At 39.3% G+C, this 19,492-nt stretch overlaps 2 protein-coding genes across 4 annotated transcripts in view; one reads left to right on the top strand and one right to left on the bottom strand.

Annotated features, from left to right (window-relative positions):
• The window catches only part of LOC106965928 (olfactory receptor 1L8-like), a 412,015-nt gene that overhangs the window by 299,604 nt on the left and 92,919 nt on the right, over window positions 1-19,492 (bottom strand). The window lies entirely within an intron of this gene.
• LOC128312276 (olfactory receptor 1L3-like) lies at window positions 10,136-11,131 on the top strand. Its single transcript, XM_053205447.1, has one exon. The coding sequence runs from the start codon at window positions 10,154-10,156 to the stop codon at window positions 11,129-11,131; it is 978 nt and encodes a 325-aa protein (XP_053061422.1). The 5' UTR covers window positions 10,136-10,153.

Below are 19,492 nucleotides of genomic sequence, written 5' to 3'. Positions count from 1 at the left end.
GACAAATTCCTAAACACCCACAGTCTTCCAAAACTCAATCAGGAGGAAATAGAAAGCTTGAACAGACCCATAACCAGCGAAGAAATTGAATCAGTTATCAAAAATCTCCCAACAAATAAGTAGAGTCCAGGACCAGATGGCTTCCCAGGGGAGTTCTACCAGACGTTTAAAGCAGAGATAATACCTATCCTTCTCAAGCTATTCCAAGAACTAGAAAGGGAAGGAAAACTTCCACACTCATTCTATGAAGCCAGTATTACTTTGATTCCTAAACCAGACAGAGACCCAGTAAAAAAAGAGAACTACAGGCCGATATCCGTGATGAATATAGATGCAAAAATTCTCAATAAGATACTAGCAAATCGAATTCAACAGCATACAAAAAGAATTATTCACCATGATCAAGTGGGATTCATTCCTGGGATGCAGGGCTGGTTCAACATTCGCAAATCAATCAACGTGATACATCACATTAATACAAGAAAAGAGAAGAACCATATGATCCTGTCAATCGATGCAGAAAAGGCCTTTGACAAAATCCAGCAACCTTTCTTAACAAAAACCCTCAAGAAAGTCGGGATAGAAGGAACATACTTAAACATCATAAAAGCCATTTATGAAAAGCCCACAGCTAACATCATCCTCAATGGGGAAAAACTGAGAGCTTTTTCCCTGAGATCAGGAACACGACAGGGATGCCCACTCTCACCGCTGTTGTTTAACATAATGTTGGAAGTTCTAGCATCAGCAATCAGACAACAAAAGGAAATCAAAGGCATCCAAATTGGCAAAGATGAAGTCAAGCTTTCGCTTTTTGCAGATGACATGATATTATACATGGAAAATCCGATAGACTCCACCAGAAGTCTGCTAGAACTGATACATGAATTCAGCAAAGTTGCAGGATACAAAATCAATGTACAGAAATCAGTTGCATTCTTATACACTAACAATGAAGCAACAGAAAGACAAATAAAGAAACGGATCCCATTCACAATTGCACCAAGAAGCATAAAATACCTAGGAATAAATCTAAACAAATGTAAAAGATCTGTATGCTGAAAACTATAGAAAGCTTATGAAGGAAATTGAATAAGATATAAAGAAATGGAAAAACATTCCGTGCTCATGGATTGGAAGAATAAATATTGTCAAAATGTCAATACTACCCAAAGCTATCTACACATCAATGCAATCCCAATCAAAATTGTACCAGCATTCTTCTCGAAACTAGAACAAGCAATCCTAAAATTCATATGGAACCACAAAAGGCCCCGAATAGCCAAAGTAATTTTGAAGAAGAAGACCAAAGCAGGAGGCATCACAATCCCAGAATTTAGCCTCTACTACAAAGCTGTCATCATCAAGACAGCGTGGTATTGGCACAAAAACAGACACATAGACCAATGGAATAGAATCGAAACCCCAGAACTAGACCCACAAACGTATGGCCAACTAATCTTTGACAAAGAAGGAAAGAACATCCAATGGAAAAAAGACAGTCTCTTTAACAAATGGTGCTGGGAGAACTGGACAGCAACATGCAGAAGATTGAAACTAGACCACTTTCTCACACCATTCACAAAAATAAACTCAAAATGGATAAAGGACCTGAATGTGAGACAGGAAACCATCAAAACCCTAGAGGAGAAAGCAGGAAAAGACCTCTCTGACCTCAGCCATAGCAATCTCTTACTCGACACATCCCCAAAGGCAAGGGAATTAAAAGCAAAAATGAACTACTGGGACCTTATGAAGATAAAAAGCTTCTGCACAGCAAAGGAAACAACCAACAAAACTAAAAGGCAACCAACGCAATGGGAAAAGATATTCGCAAATGACATATCGGACAAAGGGCTAGTATCCAAAATCTATAAAGAGCTCGCCAAACTCCACACCCGAAAAACAAATAACCCAGTGAAGAAATGGGCAGAAGACATGAATAGACACTTCTCTAAAGAAGACATCTGGATGGCCAACAGGCACATGAAAAGATGCTCAACGTCGCTCCTCATCAGGGAAATACAAATCAAAACCACACTCAGATATCACCTCACACCAGTCAGAGTGGCCAAAATGAACAAATCAGGAGACTATAGATGCTGGAGAGGATGTGGAGAAATGGGAACCGTCTTGCACTGTTGGTGGGAATGCAAATTGGTGCAGCCCCTCTGGAAAACAGTGTGGAGGTTCCTCAAAAAATTAAAAATAGACCGACGCTATGACCCAGCAATAGCACTGCTAGGAATTTACCCAAGGGATACAGGAGTACTGATGCATAGGGGCACTTGTACCCCAATGTTTATAGCAGCACTCTCAACAATAGCCAAATTATGAAAAGAGCCTAAATGTCCATCAACTGATGAATGGATAAAGAAATTGTGGTTTATATACACAATGGAGTACTACGTGGCAATGAGAAAGAATGAAATATGGCCCTTTGTAGCAACATGGATGGAACTGGAGAGTGTGATGCTAAGTGAAATAAGCCATACAGAGAAAGACAGATACCATATGTTTTCACTCTTATGTGGATCCTGAGAAACTTGACAGAAACCCATGGGGGAAGGGAAGGGAAAAAAAAAGAGGTTAGAGTGGGACAGAGCCAAAGCATAAGAGACTCTTAAAAACTGAGACCAAACTGAGGGTTGATGGGGGGTGGGAGGGAGGGGAGGGTGCGTGAGGGATATTGAGGAGGGCATCTTTTGGGATGAGCACTGGGTGTTGTATGGAAACCAATTTGACAATAAATTTCATATAAAAAAAAAAGAATCTCCAGGGTTGGGAGCCAGGTGAATATATATATATAAAGGGTCAATAAAACCCAATAAAGGAGAAAAAAAAGAAATTGTGGTTTATATACACAATGGAGTACCACGAGGCAATGAGAAAGAATGAAATATGGCCCTTTGTAGCAACATGGATGGAACTGGAGAGTGTTATGCTAAGTGAAATAAGCCATACAGAGAAAGACAGATACCATATGGTTTCACTCCTATGTGGATCCTAAGTAACATAACAGAAACCCATGGGGGAGAGGAAGGAAAAAAAAAAGAGGTTAGAGTGGAAGAGAGCCAAAGCATAAGAGACTCTTAAAAACTGAGAACTAAGTGTTGATGGGGGGTGGGAGGGAGAGGAGGGTGGTTGATGGGTATTGAGGAGGGCACCTTTTGGGATGAGCACTGGGTGTTGTATGGAAACCAATTTGACAATAAACTTCATATATTGAAAAAAAAAAAGAAGGAACTCTGGGTGTCTAAGGGGCCCAAACTTGTCCCTCCTACACTCTCAGTAAGTTTTCTGGGAATGAGGAGTCATTAGATGGCATGAGCCTGGGGAGTGTGAGACTGAAAGTGTCCGTGGGAAATTTTCTGTGCTGGGCTGCCCAAAATGCACCTGGCAAAAGGACTTCCAGTGGGAGGTAACCTGTTGTGACAGAACAGCAACTGAGGTCCAAAGCCAAGGACGAAGTTCTAATCACTATATTCTAAAGGATGCTCTACCACTGGCAAACCAGCCCTCACACATCAGGGTTTTGGGGGAGGAGCTAGAACAAGGTCTGTCCCCATCAAGCACCACTCAAGTCTCCTGCTTCCCCAGCCAATGTATGAAGAGGGACAAGAGAAGAAAAAGACATTGACCTTTCAGAGAAAAGAAGAGATATTTCTCTTCCCCAAAACCAAGAAGCAAAGCTATGGAATGGGAGAGTATATCTGTAAATGACATATCATATAAAGGGTTAATAGCCAAAATCTATAAAGAATGTTCCAAACTCAACACCCAAAAAACAAATAATCCAGTGAAGAAATGGGCAGAAGACATGAGTACACACTTTTCCAAAGAAGACATCTAGATGGTTAATAGACACATGAAAAGAAGCTCACCATCACTCATCAGCAGGACAACACAAATTGGAACCGTGATGAGATACCACCTCACACCTGTCAGAATGGCTCAAATTAACAACACAAGAAACAAGAGGTGTTAATAAGGATCCAGAGAGAGGGGAACCCTCTTACACTGTTAGTGGGAATGCAAAGGGGTGCACCCACCCTAGAGAATAGTATGGAGGTTCAAAAAACTACAAATAGAATTAATTACCTTACATTTTAGCAATTGCACTATTAGGTATTTACCCAAATGATACAAAAATACAAACCCAAAGGGGTATGCATGCACTCTAATGTTAACAGCAGCATTATAAACAATAGCCAAACTAAGATGAGAGCCCAAATGTTCCTTAACTGATGCATGGATAAAGATGTGGTACATATATACAATGGAATATTACTCAGCCATCAAAAAGAATGAAATCTTGCCATTTGCAATGACATGCATGGAGCTAGAGTGTATTGTGATAAGCAAAATAAGTCAATCAGAAATAGACAAATACCATATAACTTCACTCATATGTGGAACTTAAGAAACAAAACAGATGAGTATATGGGGGTGGGGAGAGGAGACAGGGGAACAAAACACAAGATTCCTAATGATAGAGAACAAACTGAGGGTTTATGGAGGAAGGTGGATGGGAGATGGGTTAGATGGGTGGTGGGCACCTGTCGTGATGAGCACTGTTGTATGTAAGTGATGAATCACCAAATTCTACTCCTGAAACCAATATTTATACTGTATGTTGGCTAACTAAAATTTAAACTAAAAACTTTACAAAATCAACTCTAGTGTTTCATTAGTTTAGTTTTAGGCCTTTAGTTTTAGTGCATCTGGAAAATATTTATATAAAATACTTATTACCTATATAAGATGCCAAAATATTTACTTAATAAAACACAACTTTCCACTGAATTACCCCAGTAGCAAATAATAAGTTCCAATACATACTTAAGTCTATTTCTGGACTCGTTAACTGCTCTAAAAAAATTAAGTCTATTAAAGGAAAACACATTTTTTAAATATGGAAACAACCAACAATACCTAAAAGAAACAATAATCAAACTAAAAAAAAGGACAGAAAACAAAAAGTGATATTTTTCCAAAGTGGACATATAGACGGCCAACAGACACAGGAAAAGATGTTCAACTTTACTGATGATCATGGAAATGCAAATCAAAACTACAATGAGATATCACTTCACACCTATCAGAATGGCTAAAATCAACAACACAGGAAACAACAGGTGTTGGCAAATATGTAGAGAAAGGAGAACACTTTTGCACTGTAGGTGGGGAATGCAAACTGGTGCAGCACTCTGGGGAACAGTGTGGAGTTTCCTCAAAAAATTAAAAACAGAACTACCCTATGACCCAGCAATTGCACTACTAGGAATTCATTCAAAGGATACAAAACTGCTGATTAAGAGGGGGACATGCTCCCCAATTTTTATAGCAATTCTATCAACAACAGCCAAATTATGGAAAGAGCACAAATATCCATCAACTGATGAATAGATAAAGAAGATGTGGTACCTATATGCAACGGAATAATACTCGGTGATGAAGAATGAAATCTTGTCATTTGCAACAACGTGGATGGAACTAGAGTGTATTATGCTAAGCAAAATAAGTCAAGCAGATAAAGACAGATATATGATTTCACTCATATGGAATTTAAGAAACACAACAGATGAGCATAAGGGAAGGGAAGGCTATTAAGATAAAAACAGAGACGGAGGCAAACCATAGGAGACTTTTTTTTAAGCATCATTTATTGTCAAATTGGCTAACATACAGTGTGTAAAGTGTGCTCTTGGTTTTTGGGGTAGATTTCCGTGGTTCATCGCTTACATACAACACCCAGTGCTCATCCCAACAAGTGGCTTCCTCAATGCCCATCACCCATTTTCCCCTCTCCCCCACCCCCATTCACCCTCAGTTTGTTCTCTGTATTTAAGAGTCTTTGTGGCTTGTGCCTCCCTCCCTCTCTGTTTGTAACTATTTTCTTCCCCTTCCCTTTCCCCATGGTCTTCTGTTAAGTTTCTCAATATCCACATATGAGTGAAAACATGTGATATCTGTCCTTCTCTGACTTATTTCACTCAGCAATAATACCTTTCAGTTCCATCCATGTTGCTGCAAATGGCATGATTTTATTCTTTCTCATTGCCAAGTAGTATTCCATTGTATATATAAACCACATCTTCTTTATCCATTCATCAGTTGATGGACATTTAGGCTCTTTCCATAATTTGGCTATTGTTGAAAGTGCTGCAATAAACATTGGGGTACATGTGCCCCTATGAATCAGCACGCCTGTATCCTTGGATAAATTCCTAGTAATGCTATTGCTGGGTCATAAGGCAGTTCTATTTTTAATTTTTTGAGGAACCTCCACACTGTTTCCCAGAGCAGCTACGCAAGTTTGCATTCCCATGAACAGTGCAAGAGGGTTCCCATTTCTCCACATCCTCGCCAACATCTGTAGTTTCCTGAGTTGTTCACTTTAGCCACTCTGACTGGTGGTGGGGTGGTATCTGGATACACACACACACACACACACACACACACACACACACTGGAATGTTACTCAGATATTTTAAAAATGAAATTTTCCCATATTCTACATCATGGATTGACCTAGAGTGTATTATACTAAGTGAAATAAGTCAGACAGAGAAAAACAAATACTATATAATTTCATTTATATGTGAAATATAAAAGTAAAACAAAACAAACAAACAAACAAACAAACACAGAATCAAATACAGAGAACAAACTGGTGGTAGCCAGAAGGGGGTTGGGCAAAATAAAAGAAGGGGATAAATAAATATAAACATCTAGTTATAAAATAAGTAAGTCATGCAAATAAAAGTACAGCATAAGAAATATAGTCAATAATATTGTAATAATATTGTATGGTGACAGAGGGTGGTTACACTTATTGTGGTGAACACTGACTAATATACAAAATTGTTGAATATGCTGTAACCTGAAACATATATTACATTTTATAATAATTATATTTCATGGCACAAAAACAGACACTTAGATCAATGGAACAGAATACAGAACTCAGAAATGGGCCCACAAATGTATGGCCAACTAATCCTTGACAAAGCAGGAAAGAATATCCAATGGAATAAAGGCAGTCTCTTCAGCAAGTGGTGTTGGGAGAACTGGACAGCGACCTGCAGAAGAATGAACCTGGACCACTTTCTTACACCATACACAAAAATAAACTCAAAATGGATGAAAAACCTAAATGTAAGACAGGAAGCCATCAAAATCCTCAAGAAGAAAGCAGGCAAAAACCTCTCTGATCTTGGCCACAGCAATTTCTTGCTCAACACATCTCCAGAGGCAAGGGAAACAAAAGCAAAAATGAACTATTGGGACCTCATCAAAATAAAAAGCTTCTGCACAGCGCAGGAAACAATCAGCAAAACTAAAAGGCAACTGACAGAATAGGAGATGATATTGGCAAATGACATATCAAATAAAGGGTTAGTATCCAAAATCTATAAAGACCTTATCAAACTCAGCACCCAAAAAAACAAATAATCCAGTGAAGAAATGGGCAAAAGACATGAATAGACACAGCTCCAAAAAAGACACCCAGATGGCCAACCAACACATGAAAAAATGCTAAACATCACTCATCATCATGGTAATACAAATCAAAACCACAATGAGATACCACCTTACACCTGTCAAAATGGCTAACATTAACAGCTCAGGCAACAACAGATGTTGGCGAGGATGCAGAGAAAGAGGATCTCTTTTGCATTGTTGGTGGGAATGCAGGCTGGTGCAGCCACTCTGGAAAACAGTATGGAGGTTCCTCAAAAAACTAAAAATGGAACTACGTTATGACTTAGCAATTGCACTACTAGGTATTTATCCAAGGGATACAGGTGTGCTGTTTTGATACAGGTGTGCTGTTTCATAAACATGCACCCCCATTTTATAGTAGCACTATCAACAATAGCCAAAGTATGGAAAAAGCCCAAATGTCCATCAATGGATGAATGGATAAAGAAGATGTGGTGTGTATACACACACACACACACACACACACACACACACACACACACACACAATGGAGTATTGCTTGGCAATCAAAAAGAATGAAATCTTGCCATTGCAACTACGTGGATGGAACTAGAGGGTATTATGCTAAGCAAAATTAGTCAGAGAAAGGCAAATATCATATGACTTCATTCATATGAGGACTTTAAGACACAGAAAAGATGAACATAAGGGAAGGAAAGCAAAAATAATATAAAAACAGGGAGGGGGACAAAACATAAGAGACTCTTAAATATGGAGAACAAACAGAGGGTTACTGGAGGGATTGCGGGAGGGTAGATGGGCTAAATGGGTAAGGGGCAATAAGGAATCTACTCCTAAAATCACTGTTGCACTATATGCTAATTTGGAAAAAATTTAAAAAGTAAAATTAATAATAAAAACAAAAAACTACTGATATTAAAAAATAATTATATTTCAGTAATAAATAAAAATAAATACATTTTGAAAAATAAGTCATAGGGATGTAATGTACTGCATAGGTAATATAGTTTAAGATTGTAACAACTTTGTATGGTGACAGATTGTAGCTACATTTATCCTGGTAATTACTTCATAAAGTATATAAATGTTGAAGCACTATGTTGTACACCAGAAACTAATATGTTATATGCCAATGACACTTAAATAATACACAAATACATAAAAATAAACTTGAAGATATACATGATGTTGTAGTTCTTCCAGGGAGTTGTCCTTTGAACAAATGGAGGCACTCAGGGGAACTCCAAATAAAACTTTTTCAAGATGGAAACTGGACCTAGGTGTCCCTGCCTGGTGCTCTGTCCTCACTGATATATGGGACATCACCCACTAATCCAGGGACAGAAGCTTATTGTTTCAGAGAGGTTACAAGAGCTAGGAACAGAAAATTATTGTCCATCTTGGACACCTACACCAGGCTATGCAGATGTTGGATTCTACCCAGATGTTTGAGGTGAGGGATATGCGGCCACCTAGGGAGGGAGAACACATACAATTCTTCTGAACCTTTGGAGTCAATCCTGTAAAAGGTTAATGTGTGTTTCTCTTCTTACTCTCTCTTCCACCAAACACCAGGGATTTAGTGACACAGCATCAGAAGAATCTCCCATGAGGGATGTAGGGGCTGTAAGTATCTATAGCTTGGGAAGGGTGGTAAGAATCCATGGAAGGGAGAATTCATATTCAAGAAACCTTAGACTTTCTACAACCAGGCACATTTTCTGTTTGCTGTCTCTAAGCACAGTTTGCCTTCTTTTCCATGGAGCAGAAATCAGAGGAGGGGAATAAATACATGAGACAAGACTTCAATGTCCTTCCCTGGTAAGAAGTCAATGTTGAGAATACCTCGTGAAAAGGTGTAAATATCTGATCTCAGAGAGATAATTAGTCATCACTGGATGCTAAGAGAGTGACCTTATGTTTGTGCTAAATGTTGAGATTTTATATCTATACTCTATAATCTTTATTTACCCAGTCTACCTGTGAGTCACATAGCCCAGACCACAGAATAGGAATTATCAGCTGAAGAAAGGGAATTTGGGGAGAGAATTTTCTCATAAAAATATACTCCCTCCCTTTCACTTTCCCTTCCCCAGCTCTCTTTGCCCCTAACTTCTTACATTCAGTTCTACATTCAGTTCAATGTTTTTTAATGACTATCCTGCTTCTGTTGCAAAAGAAGCATGTTTGTTTAAAAAGATTGTTATTCTTCAACCACAAATTAGGTGAGATAGCTACTTCATGATTATATAGGGGTGGCTTAGCCAAAAATAACCTTTATGAGAAGCTGACCTGAACCTTAGTCATAGACTGTATCTGTGGATCCTGTGATTATCAGCCACAGAGTAAGGAAAAGAAGACAGTAATCTCTCTCTCTCTCTCTCTCTCTCTCTCTCTCTCTCTCTCTATCTCTCTCTCTCTCTCTCTGTGCTCCTCTCTTTTTCTCTCTCTTTCCTCTTGAATCTATTTTCTATAGATCTCTATCTCAAAAATTCTAAAAGAACAAGTGAAAACACAACTTTGGCTCTCATTTGCCCATATTCATAAAGAAAAACATTGAAGTACATGCTCTATTAGTAACTGCTAATTCTCATTGCAAGAACCAGATGGAAAGGTGCATGTCCTAGATGACATAAGAACCATTAATTGACAGGACCTTTTATCTGTAGGTGCATTCAAGTCCATGGGAATGTCCAACCTGACAAGACTGTCTGAATTCATCCTCATAGGACTCTCCTCTCACCCTGAGGACCAGAAGCCACTCTTTGCTCTCTTTCTTATCATGTACCTGGTCACTTTAACGGGGAATCTGCTCATCATCCTGGCTATCCGCTCTGATCCCAAACTCCAAAACCCCATGTACTTCTTCCTGAGCATCTTGTCCTTTGCTGATATTTGCTACACAACAGTCGTAGTCCCCAAGATGTTAGTGAACTTCTTATCAGAGACAAAGACCATTTCCTATGCTGAATGTCTGACACAGATGTATTTTTTCCTGGTTTTTGGAAACATAGACAGTTATCTCCTGGCAGTTATGGCCATTGACCGCTATGTAGCCATTTGTAATCCTTTCCACTATGTCACTGTGATGAACCACAGACGCTGTACGTTGCTGCTGGCCTTCTCCGTAGCTTTCTCCTGCCTCCACTCCCTCCTACATGTCCTCCTGGTCAATCGGCTCACGTTCTGTGCACCAAATGTAATCCAACATTTTTTCTGTGATGTCAACCCTGTTCTGAAACTGGCCTGCTCTTCCACCTTTGTTAATGAAGTTATGGCCATGACAGAAGGGATGGCTTCTGTGATGGCCCCATGTATCTGCATCATCATCTCATACCTAAGAATCCTCATTGCTGTCCTCAACATTCCCTCAGCGTCTGGAAAATGCAAAGCCTTCTCCACCTGCAGCTCCCATCTCACTGTGGTGACTCTGTTTTATGGGAGTATTAGCTATGAATATTTCCACCCTTTGTCCAGGTATACTGTCAAGGACCGAGTAGCAACAATCATCTACACTGTACTGACATCCATGTTGAATCCATTTATCTACAGTTTGAGAAATAAAGACATGAAACGGGGCTTAGAGAAACTGACAAGCAGGATTAAGACTCAAATGGATATGCTTTCTACTACACAAGCCAACAAAATCCATGGATCCTGATTATAAGGTGTGGGTATGGTTGTGTGTGCTCATGTACACATGCCTGCACACACTCATAGGTGCACACACACACCAGGATGTAAGGCAAATTTTGTAAAAACATACTCTTTGCTCAACTGTAGTTGCACCCTGTACTTTTCAGCCCTGTGGTCTCTGTTATGTCATGGTTGACAGTATCATTCATGTCTTAGTACCTATGCTACAATGCAGATTACAATATTTCTCTATTCCAGAAAATCACATTCCTTTTACCCCTTCCATATTTATATGGAACCTCCCATATTTTCAACATTTATAAATACATCCAAGTTTGGTCACTTGAATTACAAGAGAGTTTTTGTACATCTACTTAGAAATTTATATATGTGCAAAAATGTTTTGCCTTCATAAACTCTGTTCTATCTGAAATAGTCAGAAGTTGTTTTGCAGGTTGTTGGGTGGGTGAGTGTGTGTGTGTGTGTGTGTGTGTGTGTGTGTGTGTGTGTCCTCTCTGTTGGACTAGGAGCTTCCCAACTGCAGAGTCTGTGTTCTCTGATCATGCCATGATACAACTATGGTTCCTTTTATTAATTCTCCCCACAGCTGGATATCCTGAGCTCTGGAGTCATTAGATTCACAACAACTGACATCAATCACTTAACTGACACTTAGTAAGCCAGTTCTATGCCTCTGTATGTGTTTTGGTCTCCTCCCCTCCTCAGGTTGCATTCATCAGCCAACACTCCCTGAAACTCCTTGCCTGTGTGCTTCTCTCTCAAAAGTGCCTGTATTTCCATGTCTTTTCTATTAGTTACTTTTTTCAGAATGATGGAAGATTTGTTCTATGTAATCAGAAATGCTCCCGGTGGCCACTGAAGACAAGAGTCAAAAATGAATGGACATAAACTACTACTAAGAAGTTTTGGGTTACAAAGCATCATATAAAAGAGGCTCTCAATTCAGTTGGAAAATGAATTACATAGAAAAGCAGTCTGATAAATTATTTTTTCATTTATTTTTTAATTTTATTTAAATCCAAGTTAGTTAACATATAGTGTAATAATGATTTCAAGAGTAGAACTAGGTGATTCACCGCTTATATTTAACACCCAGTGCTCATCCCAACAAGTGCCCTCCTTAATGTCTGTCACCCATTTAGCCCATCCCCTACTTTAAACTTAAGAAATTGCTTTACCCTTAAGAACAGCAACATGGTGAGATTCTCTCTCTTTCTATCCAAGTGTTTGCATTTTAGAGATGCCTAAGTCAATCAAATTAATCTCCCATAGTATTTCAGATAAGAGATTTATGGATAATTTTAAAGTTTTAAATAATATAATAAGGAGTCTTTATACCCCTTTGATTTTGCCTCAGTCATCCCTAACCTAGGGCAAGGCTGAGTCTGGGTGAGAACAAATTCCTCAATTTCATTCCTTTATTACATGTATGGCAAATTAGTTTAACTCCATTCCAAGTCTCATCAATTGATAAGGATATACTGTTTTGCTGTAGTGAAAAAACTTGTGCTGAACTCTGCGCTGAATACAGAAGATTGAATAAAGATTGATAACAGTGTCTGTTTTGGTTGTGGGTGCAAAACGTACCAGTACATATACAACAAGCAGATTTTCACAGCCATTGTAAACCTCACACCTCAGACATCCGAAAATGGAACTTTATTTCTGTATCTTCATTTCTATAGTTCAATTTACTTTTGCTATTGAGCCCTCCATCTATCTGGCTGTATCTCAATTCGGACTTAACCCAATCCAATATTTTTTCAGTAAATTTTTATTTACAATTGAGCCTCATTCATTCATTTCCCACCTCTCATGGATATCATTGTTCCTTCCAAGTCCTGTTTCTAAACTCTCAGGACATACACAACTTGCCCCTGATGTCTTCAAAGACACAACAGGTTTTTGTTTGCTTGTTTGTTTGTTTTGTTTTTAGATTACTCTGTACTTTCATCTTTGCTGAATCAGTTTCTGACATCTGACCTTATTCCATTCATTTGTCACCATGGGTAAGGGCTGGGGCTTGACTATGAGATTGATGACTGGCCCACATGACTTCTTATACTGTGCAATGATGATCCAATGGTGATATCAGTGGGGGCCATCATGAGGGGGTTCCTGCCACAGCCCTTTGACATTAGTCTAGTCTTTTCTCTCTATGAACCTGGCTTCTGTTCCTCTCACTCATGTATTTGAACAAGTCCCTCTAGGCCCTTGGAAAACCTTTAATTTTTTTAATGTTTTTTTTTGTTTATTTTTGAGAAAAAGAGAGAGTGTGAGTGGGGGAGGTGCAGAGAAAGAGGGAGACACAGAATCTGAAGCAGGTTCCAGATTCTGAGCTGTCAGCACAGAGCCAGATGCAGGTCTTGAACTCACAAACTGCAAGATCATGACCTGAGCTGAAGTTGGATGCTTAACTGACTGAGCCCCTGGAAAACCTTTAAATTAACCTCCAGGAAAATAGTGAGGGCAATATCAGGTCCTCTGCTGTCTAAATAAAATGCCACCATTTTCTATCACTCTTTTTAATTGTGAGAGCAAGAGGAGAACCACTACAGCCCTCATATTGGGATCAAGGCACACGTCCACTCTACTGTGAGATTCACAGACTTAAAGGACCTTGCAAGAGACTCTCTAGTGTTATTTAAATGTGATCTGTTGCTTTTATTTCTTCTTCAACTCTTCCCTGGGTTATATGTGGATCCCAAGTGATGACTCTAAGAGTTAAGAATTTGGTGTCTAACACACTGGGGTTTCAGCCTGAATTGTGTTTCCCCCTAATTTCATAAGTTGACATCCTAACCCCTTCATCTCAGAATGTGACTTATTTTGGGATAGGGCCTTTAAAAAGGTAATTAAGTTAAAATGATGTCATGATTCAGGTGGTCTCCAATCCAAGATGACTGGTGTTCTTACAGGAAGAGGAGGTTAAAACACAGATATACACAGAGGTAAGACCTTGCGAAGATACAGATAGAAGACTGCAAGCCAAAAAGCATTTCCTCAGAAGATACCAACCCTGCCAATACCTTGGTCTCAAAATTCCAGCCTCCAGCATTATAAGAAAATAAATTTCCATTGCTTAAGCCACCCAGTCTGTAACACTTTGTATGGCAGCCCCAGAAAACGAATACAATATCTTTGATAATTTTGCTGGCGAGACCTGAAAAGTAAATGGTGCTTAATCCCCAAAATTTTAATTCACAGTATCTGCTTGCAACAAATCTTCCATTTTGGCAATGAAATCAGTTTTCAAAACCTGAGTGTTGCTGATTCATGGATTATCTCAGAGAATATAAAACTGGGAACTGGGGCGCCTGGGTGGCTCAGTCGGTTAGACATCCAACTCTTGATACTGGCTCATGTTATGGTCTCACAGTCGTGGGACTGAGCCCTGCGTTGGGCTCTACATTGAGCATGGAGCCTGCTTGGGATTCTCTCTTTCCCTCTCCCTCCATCCTTCCCTGGCTCAAAGACAAGGGAACACTGATTAAAGTCTCAAGTAGGAAAAGAATTACTGTTACCATGAGACCTTTGAGTATGTGACAGCTCTTTATTCTACCTTCTTCTAACACAGGTAAAGTCAAAGCTGAATATCCAGTTTCTCCTTAGTAAGATTTTACTTAACCTGACTTGAATTTAACTAAATTGCTTTACCATTTCTTTCTAACATTAATAACTAGAAGCCGACTCTCAGTTATAGACAACAAATTAATGGTTACCAGAGCAGAGGTAGGTGGGGTCATGGGTTAAATACATGTATGTAGAGTATTAAAGAGTTCACTTGTTGTGCACAGCTGCTGGCCTACTGACCATTGGTCAACTTCTGCACTGGCACCTTTGTGTCATACAAAGGGAATATAAGTGCTATCTATGTATGATTATGTGCTCACAGTTTTTCCCTCTACAGGAGATTTCAGAAAAGATCATTTTGCTTAAAAGAAAAACTGTGGGTGTTTCAGGGGCCCAAAGATTTCCCCCACTATGTTCCTGATGAGTTTTAAAGGAACGAGGAGTCATGAGAAGAGATGAGGCTGGGGACTGTGAGGCTGAAGGTGCCCATGGGAATTCCCCGGTGCTGGTCTGGCCAAAGTGCCCCTGGCAAAAGGACTTCCACTGGGAGCTAACCTGTTGTGCCAGAATAGCAACTAAGGCCCAAAACCGAGGATGAAGTCTAACCCCTACATTCTAAAGAATGGTCAGGCACTGGCAATCCAGCCCTCTACCCATCAGGGCTTTGGGGGAATAGCTGGCACAAGCTCCACTACCACTGGCCACCATTCAAACCTCCTGCTTCCACTTTGCCATTTTTCCCTGGGCAGCATTTCCATCATCAGCCTCACAGAAAGAGGCAGCTGAGTCTTAGAGGATGACCCAAATTTTCTTGAGTTCCCTGGCCATAACGCCTTCATAATTTCCATCATCTAGTGAGCTAGTATTTACGTTTTATCATATATTTTTAATAAATTTAAAGATGCCAGCCAATGTATACTAGGTTATCATGGTAACATAGAGGTAACTAGCATAAATCTGACCTATAATTCTGACTGATGGGAATTAATGACCTCATTTTATTTATTACTTATTTGAGTGACCTCATTTTAAAGATGAGGAAACTGAAGTTCAAAGAGATAAAGTGACTTGCCCAAAGTCACTAGCAGGTAAGAATAAACAGAATTCAAACTCAGAATTGACAAAATCTACATCCCAAGTGCCTACCCAAACAGCATGGGGAGAAATGCAAGCTGTCTGTGGCCACACCTTAACTTGTGTGAGGCTATCACCAAGAACAGCCATGACCTTCCCCCAGAGGCCCTGCTTGGCCTCTATTCCAGAAGAGTTATGAACCAGGTGACCAATGTTCTGATCAGGAAATCAACATTTTTGTTCTCAATGTAAAGTATATTTCTTTGACTACACAATGAAATGGGTGTGTCTGGATAATCTGTTTCTCTGACAGCGGGACAGTGTTGGGATACATTATGGCCATGGTTACATTGGTAATGACTTGATGTCCTGAGAGGCTCTAGGCTTAATTCCCAAGCAACCATTCACAAGGAGAAGACAAACTTTTACCCCAGAGCTCTATTTAATTAGGCTGTAAGAAGCTACCCTTAGTGGTTAATTAGCATCAAAGTAAAGAATCCTGGAGGTTCACCAGTAAGATCTCCCCAGAGCCTCGTTAAGAAAGTTGTGATTGGATTTTGTCCCTCTGAGGGAACTTCTGCCATGACAGTGGCTCAGAAACTTTTCTGGCACAATGTCATTAGTGAGTTCTCCCCCTTTACCCTGAGCTCCTCTCAAAGGGCCACATTCTGCTTTGATTCCACAAAGGGAATTGAGGATGCCATAACTCTAAGGCCTTGCCTTCTCCCATCTGAGCTCAATCCTGTAAGGGCAGCTTTGGAGGGAGCTACTGAGTAACCCGTTTTAGAGGGAGACAATGTTTAAACCAGTTGTAGCCAGAACCTTTTCCCTTATATGCTTTGAAGAAATTTATCCTTTAGGCATAGAAATCAATTCTCCCATTCCTGTTGGTCTCCTAATTAAAAATCTTAGCAATAGTGTCTATCTACTTTATCTGAAGCAGTGGTTCTCAGCCTCCTCTGCACATATAGCATCACCTGGGGAGCTTTTAAAAAAAAGCCTGAAAGGGGTGCCTGGGTGGCTCAGTTGGTTAAGCATCCAACTTCCACTCAGGTCATGATCTCGCAGTTTGTGGGTTTGAGCCCCATGTCGGGCTCTGTGCTGACAGTTTGGAGCCTGCCTCAGATTCTGTGTCTCTGTGTCTCTCTCTGCCCCTCCCCCACTTGTGCTCTGTCTCTCTATCAAAAATAAATAAAATGTAGAAAAAGAAAAAGATTTTTTTTAAAAAGATCCTGATGCCCAGGACCACACCCCAGACCAATTATATCTAAACCCCTGAGATGTAACCCAGGTATCAGTTTGAAAGCTCCCAGGTGATTCCAATAAACAGCCAAGCTTGAAAACCACTGACCTCTTTAAGGGACTTCAGTTGGCTTGTGAAATTTGGTAGAGCCACTGTTGTTATTTTAAGGTTTGGCAAATTAATGACCTTCTTCCTCTGTCTCCTAGGTATGTTTTTAGCTATCATAAGGTATTTAAGGTTTTTATATGTCAATATTTGATGGAAAGAAGGCGTTGTGTTAAAATATTTTAATTCTATTTTTCTCACCTTCCTTATTTCTTACCATTTTTTACTTTCTGAGGATACAGATACCACATGAATACAATCTAGTTGTGAAATTCAAGTAGAAGCTATAATGTACAAACAGAAAAGCCCTCCTGAATTTCACCCACAAACTTGTTACATAGAGAACAATATGTTTACATATGCAAATATAAAGATTAAGAGCACTTGTGACCAGTACTGGTTGTTGTATGGAAGCGTTGAATCACTATTGTACACTTGAAACTAGTACATTAACCAACTGGAATTCAGCTAAGTTAGCTAACATTAACTAACCGGAATTTAAATAAAAACTTAAAAAAAATTTAAGACTCTAAGTAGAAAAAAATATATTAAGAGCATTGAAATCATACTGCATAAATATATTACCTTTGGACTTGACTTTTCATCTAACGAGATGTCTTGAGGGTGGTTTCAAGTCACTACTATCTATGATATACTATTGTTTTTAACTTGTTCATTTATTTAACTTATTCTTTTAATAGTTTATAATATGAAGCTACCATAATTTATTTAACCATTCCTCTATTCCTGGACATTTTAAAAGTTCCTATTTTCTCTTATATCTATTACAAACAATACTTCTATGAACACCTTGTGTTCAATATGAATACATATTGTTCAAATGCCTTATATACACAAAAGTGAAATTTGAGAGATATTGTCAAGTTGTTCTCCAAAATGGCTGTGTACATTTCTGTGCCAGCCTGTAGTGCATGAAGCACCTTTCCCCTCACACATTCAACACCATATAGTATCAACATCAACATCTTCTATGTTTACTAATATATTCATCAAAATAAATAATACTTTATTGTCTTTTATATGTTTATTGATCCTATTTCCTTCATTGTGAATTACCTGTTTATCTCCTTTTCTCATTTTCTTATTAAAGTATTAGCCAGAATGGACTTTTGTTATTTTTACTTTATTTTATTTTATTTTATTTTATTTTATTTTATTTTATTTTATTTTATTTTATTTTTTTCAACGTTTATTTATTTTTGGGACAGAGAGAGACAGAGCATGAACGGGGGAGGGGCAGAGAGAGACGGAGACACAGAATCAGAAACAGGCTCCAGGCTCTGAGCCATCAGCCCAGAGCCTGACACGGGGCTCAAACTCACGGACCGCGAGATCGTGACCTGGCTGAAGTCGGACGCTTAACTGACTGCGCCACCCAGGCGCCCCTTTTTATTTTAGATAGAGAGAGTACACAGGTGGGGGAGAAGGGAAGAGGGATGGAGAGAGAGAGAGAGAGACAGAGAGACAGAGGAGAGAGAGAGAGAGACAGAGAGAGAGAATCCCAAGCAGGTTCTACTCTCAGCAAGGTGCCCAGTGCTGGGCTCAATCCTACGAACCATGACATCATGACCTGAGCAAAAACCAAGAGTCAGACAGTCAACCAACTGAGCCACCCAAGTGCCCCAGCCAGAGTGCATTTATATGCTGCAACATTAAGTTAATCTCCAAATCCCAACAGTTTCACATGGCAAAACTTTATTTCTTGCTCACATAATATGTCTGTTGCAGGTCACCAGGGCTGTTCTATGGATAGTGACTCAGAGAAAATCATGCTGATAGAGGTCCACCATAGTTTATCAAAAACCTATGGACTCCTTATCAGGGAAAGATAGAATGGAGAATTTCATGTGGTTTTCTGTTGCCTTAATCCATAAATAACACACATCACTTAAACTCATATTTCTTTGGACAGAAGTCCCCATGTGTTCACATCAAACTGCAAAGGGTGGGAAATGCAAGTTTTCATATGGAATATTTGGTAAACATCACTGCTCCTGTAAACATCCTGTAAACATCACAATTGGAATATTTGTCATTTTCTTATTGATTTATTAGAGTCTTTTCTATCACATGAATACTAATCTTGTCTGATACATATATATAAATCATCAGTATTTTCTCCAAATCCTTTGACTCTCTCTTAAATTTTTTTAATGTTTATTTTATTTTTGAGAGAGAAAGACTACTGTGAGCTGGGGAGGAGTAGAGAGAGAGAGGGAGACACAGAATCTGAAGCAGGCTCCAGTCTCTGAGCTGTCAGCACAGAGCCCGATGCGGGGCTCGAACTCACAAACCACAAAATCATAACCCGCGCTGACGTTGGACACTTAACTGACTGAGCCACCCAGT

Source organism: Acinonyx jubatus, chromosome D4 (assembly GCF_027475565.1).
Source record: "Acinonyx jubatus isolate Ajub_Pintada_27869175 chromosome D4, VMU_Ajub_asm_v1.0, whole genome shotgun sequence".
Taxonomy (NCBI): domain Eukaryota; kingdom Metazoa; phylum Chordata; class Mammalia; order Carnivora; family Felidae; genus Acinonyx; species Acinonyx jubatus.
Note: the sequence above shows the minus strand (reverse complement) of the source record. Positions and strands in the feature narration are given on the sequence as shown.

Bases quoted from the DNA above. Each gene is read 5' to 3' on its own strand.
- LOC128312276 (XM_053205447.1), top strand. From the start codon at position 10,154: ATGGGAATGTCCAACCTGACAAGACTGTCTGAATTCATCCTCATAGGA.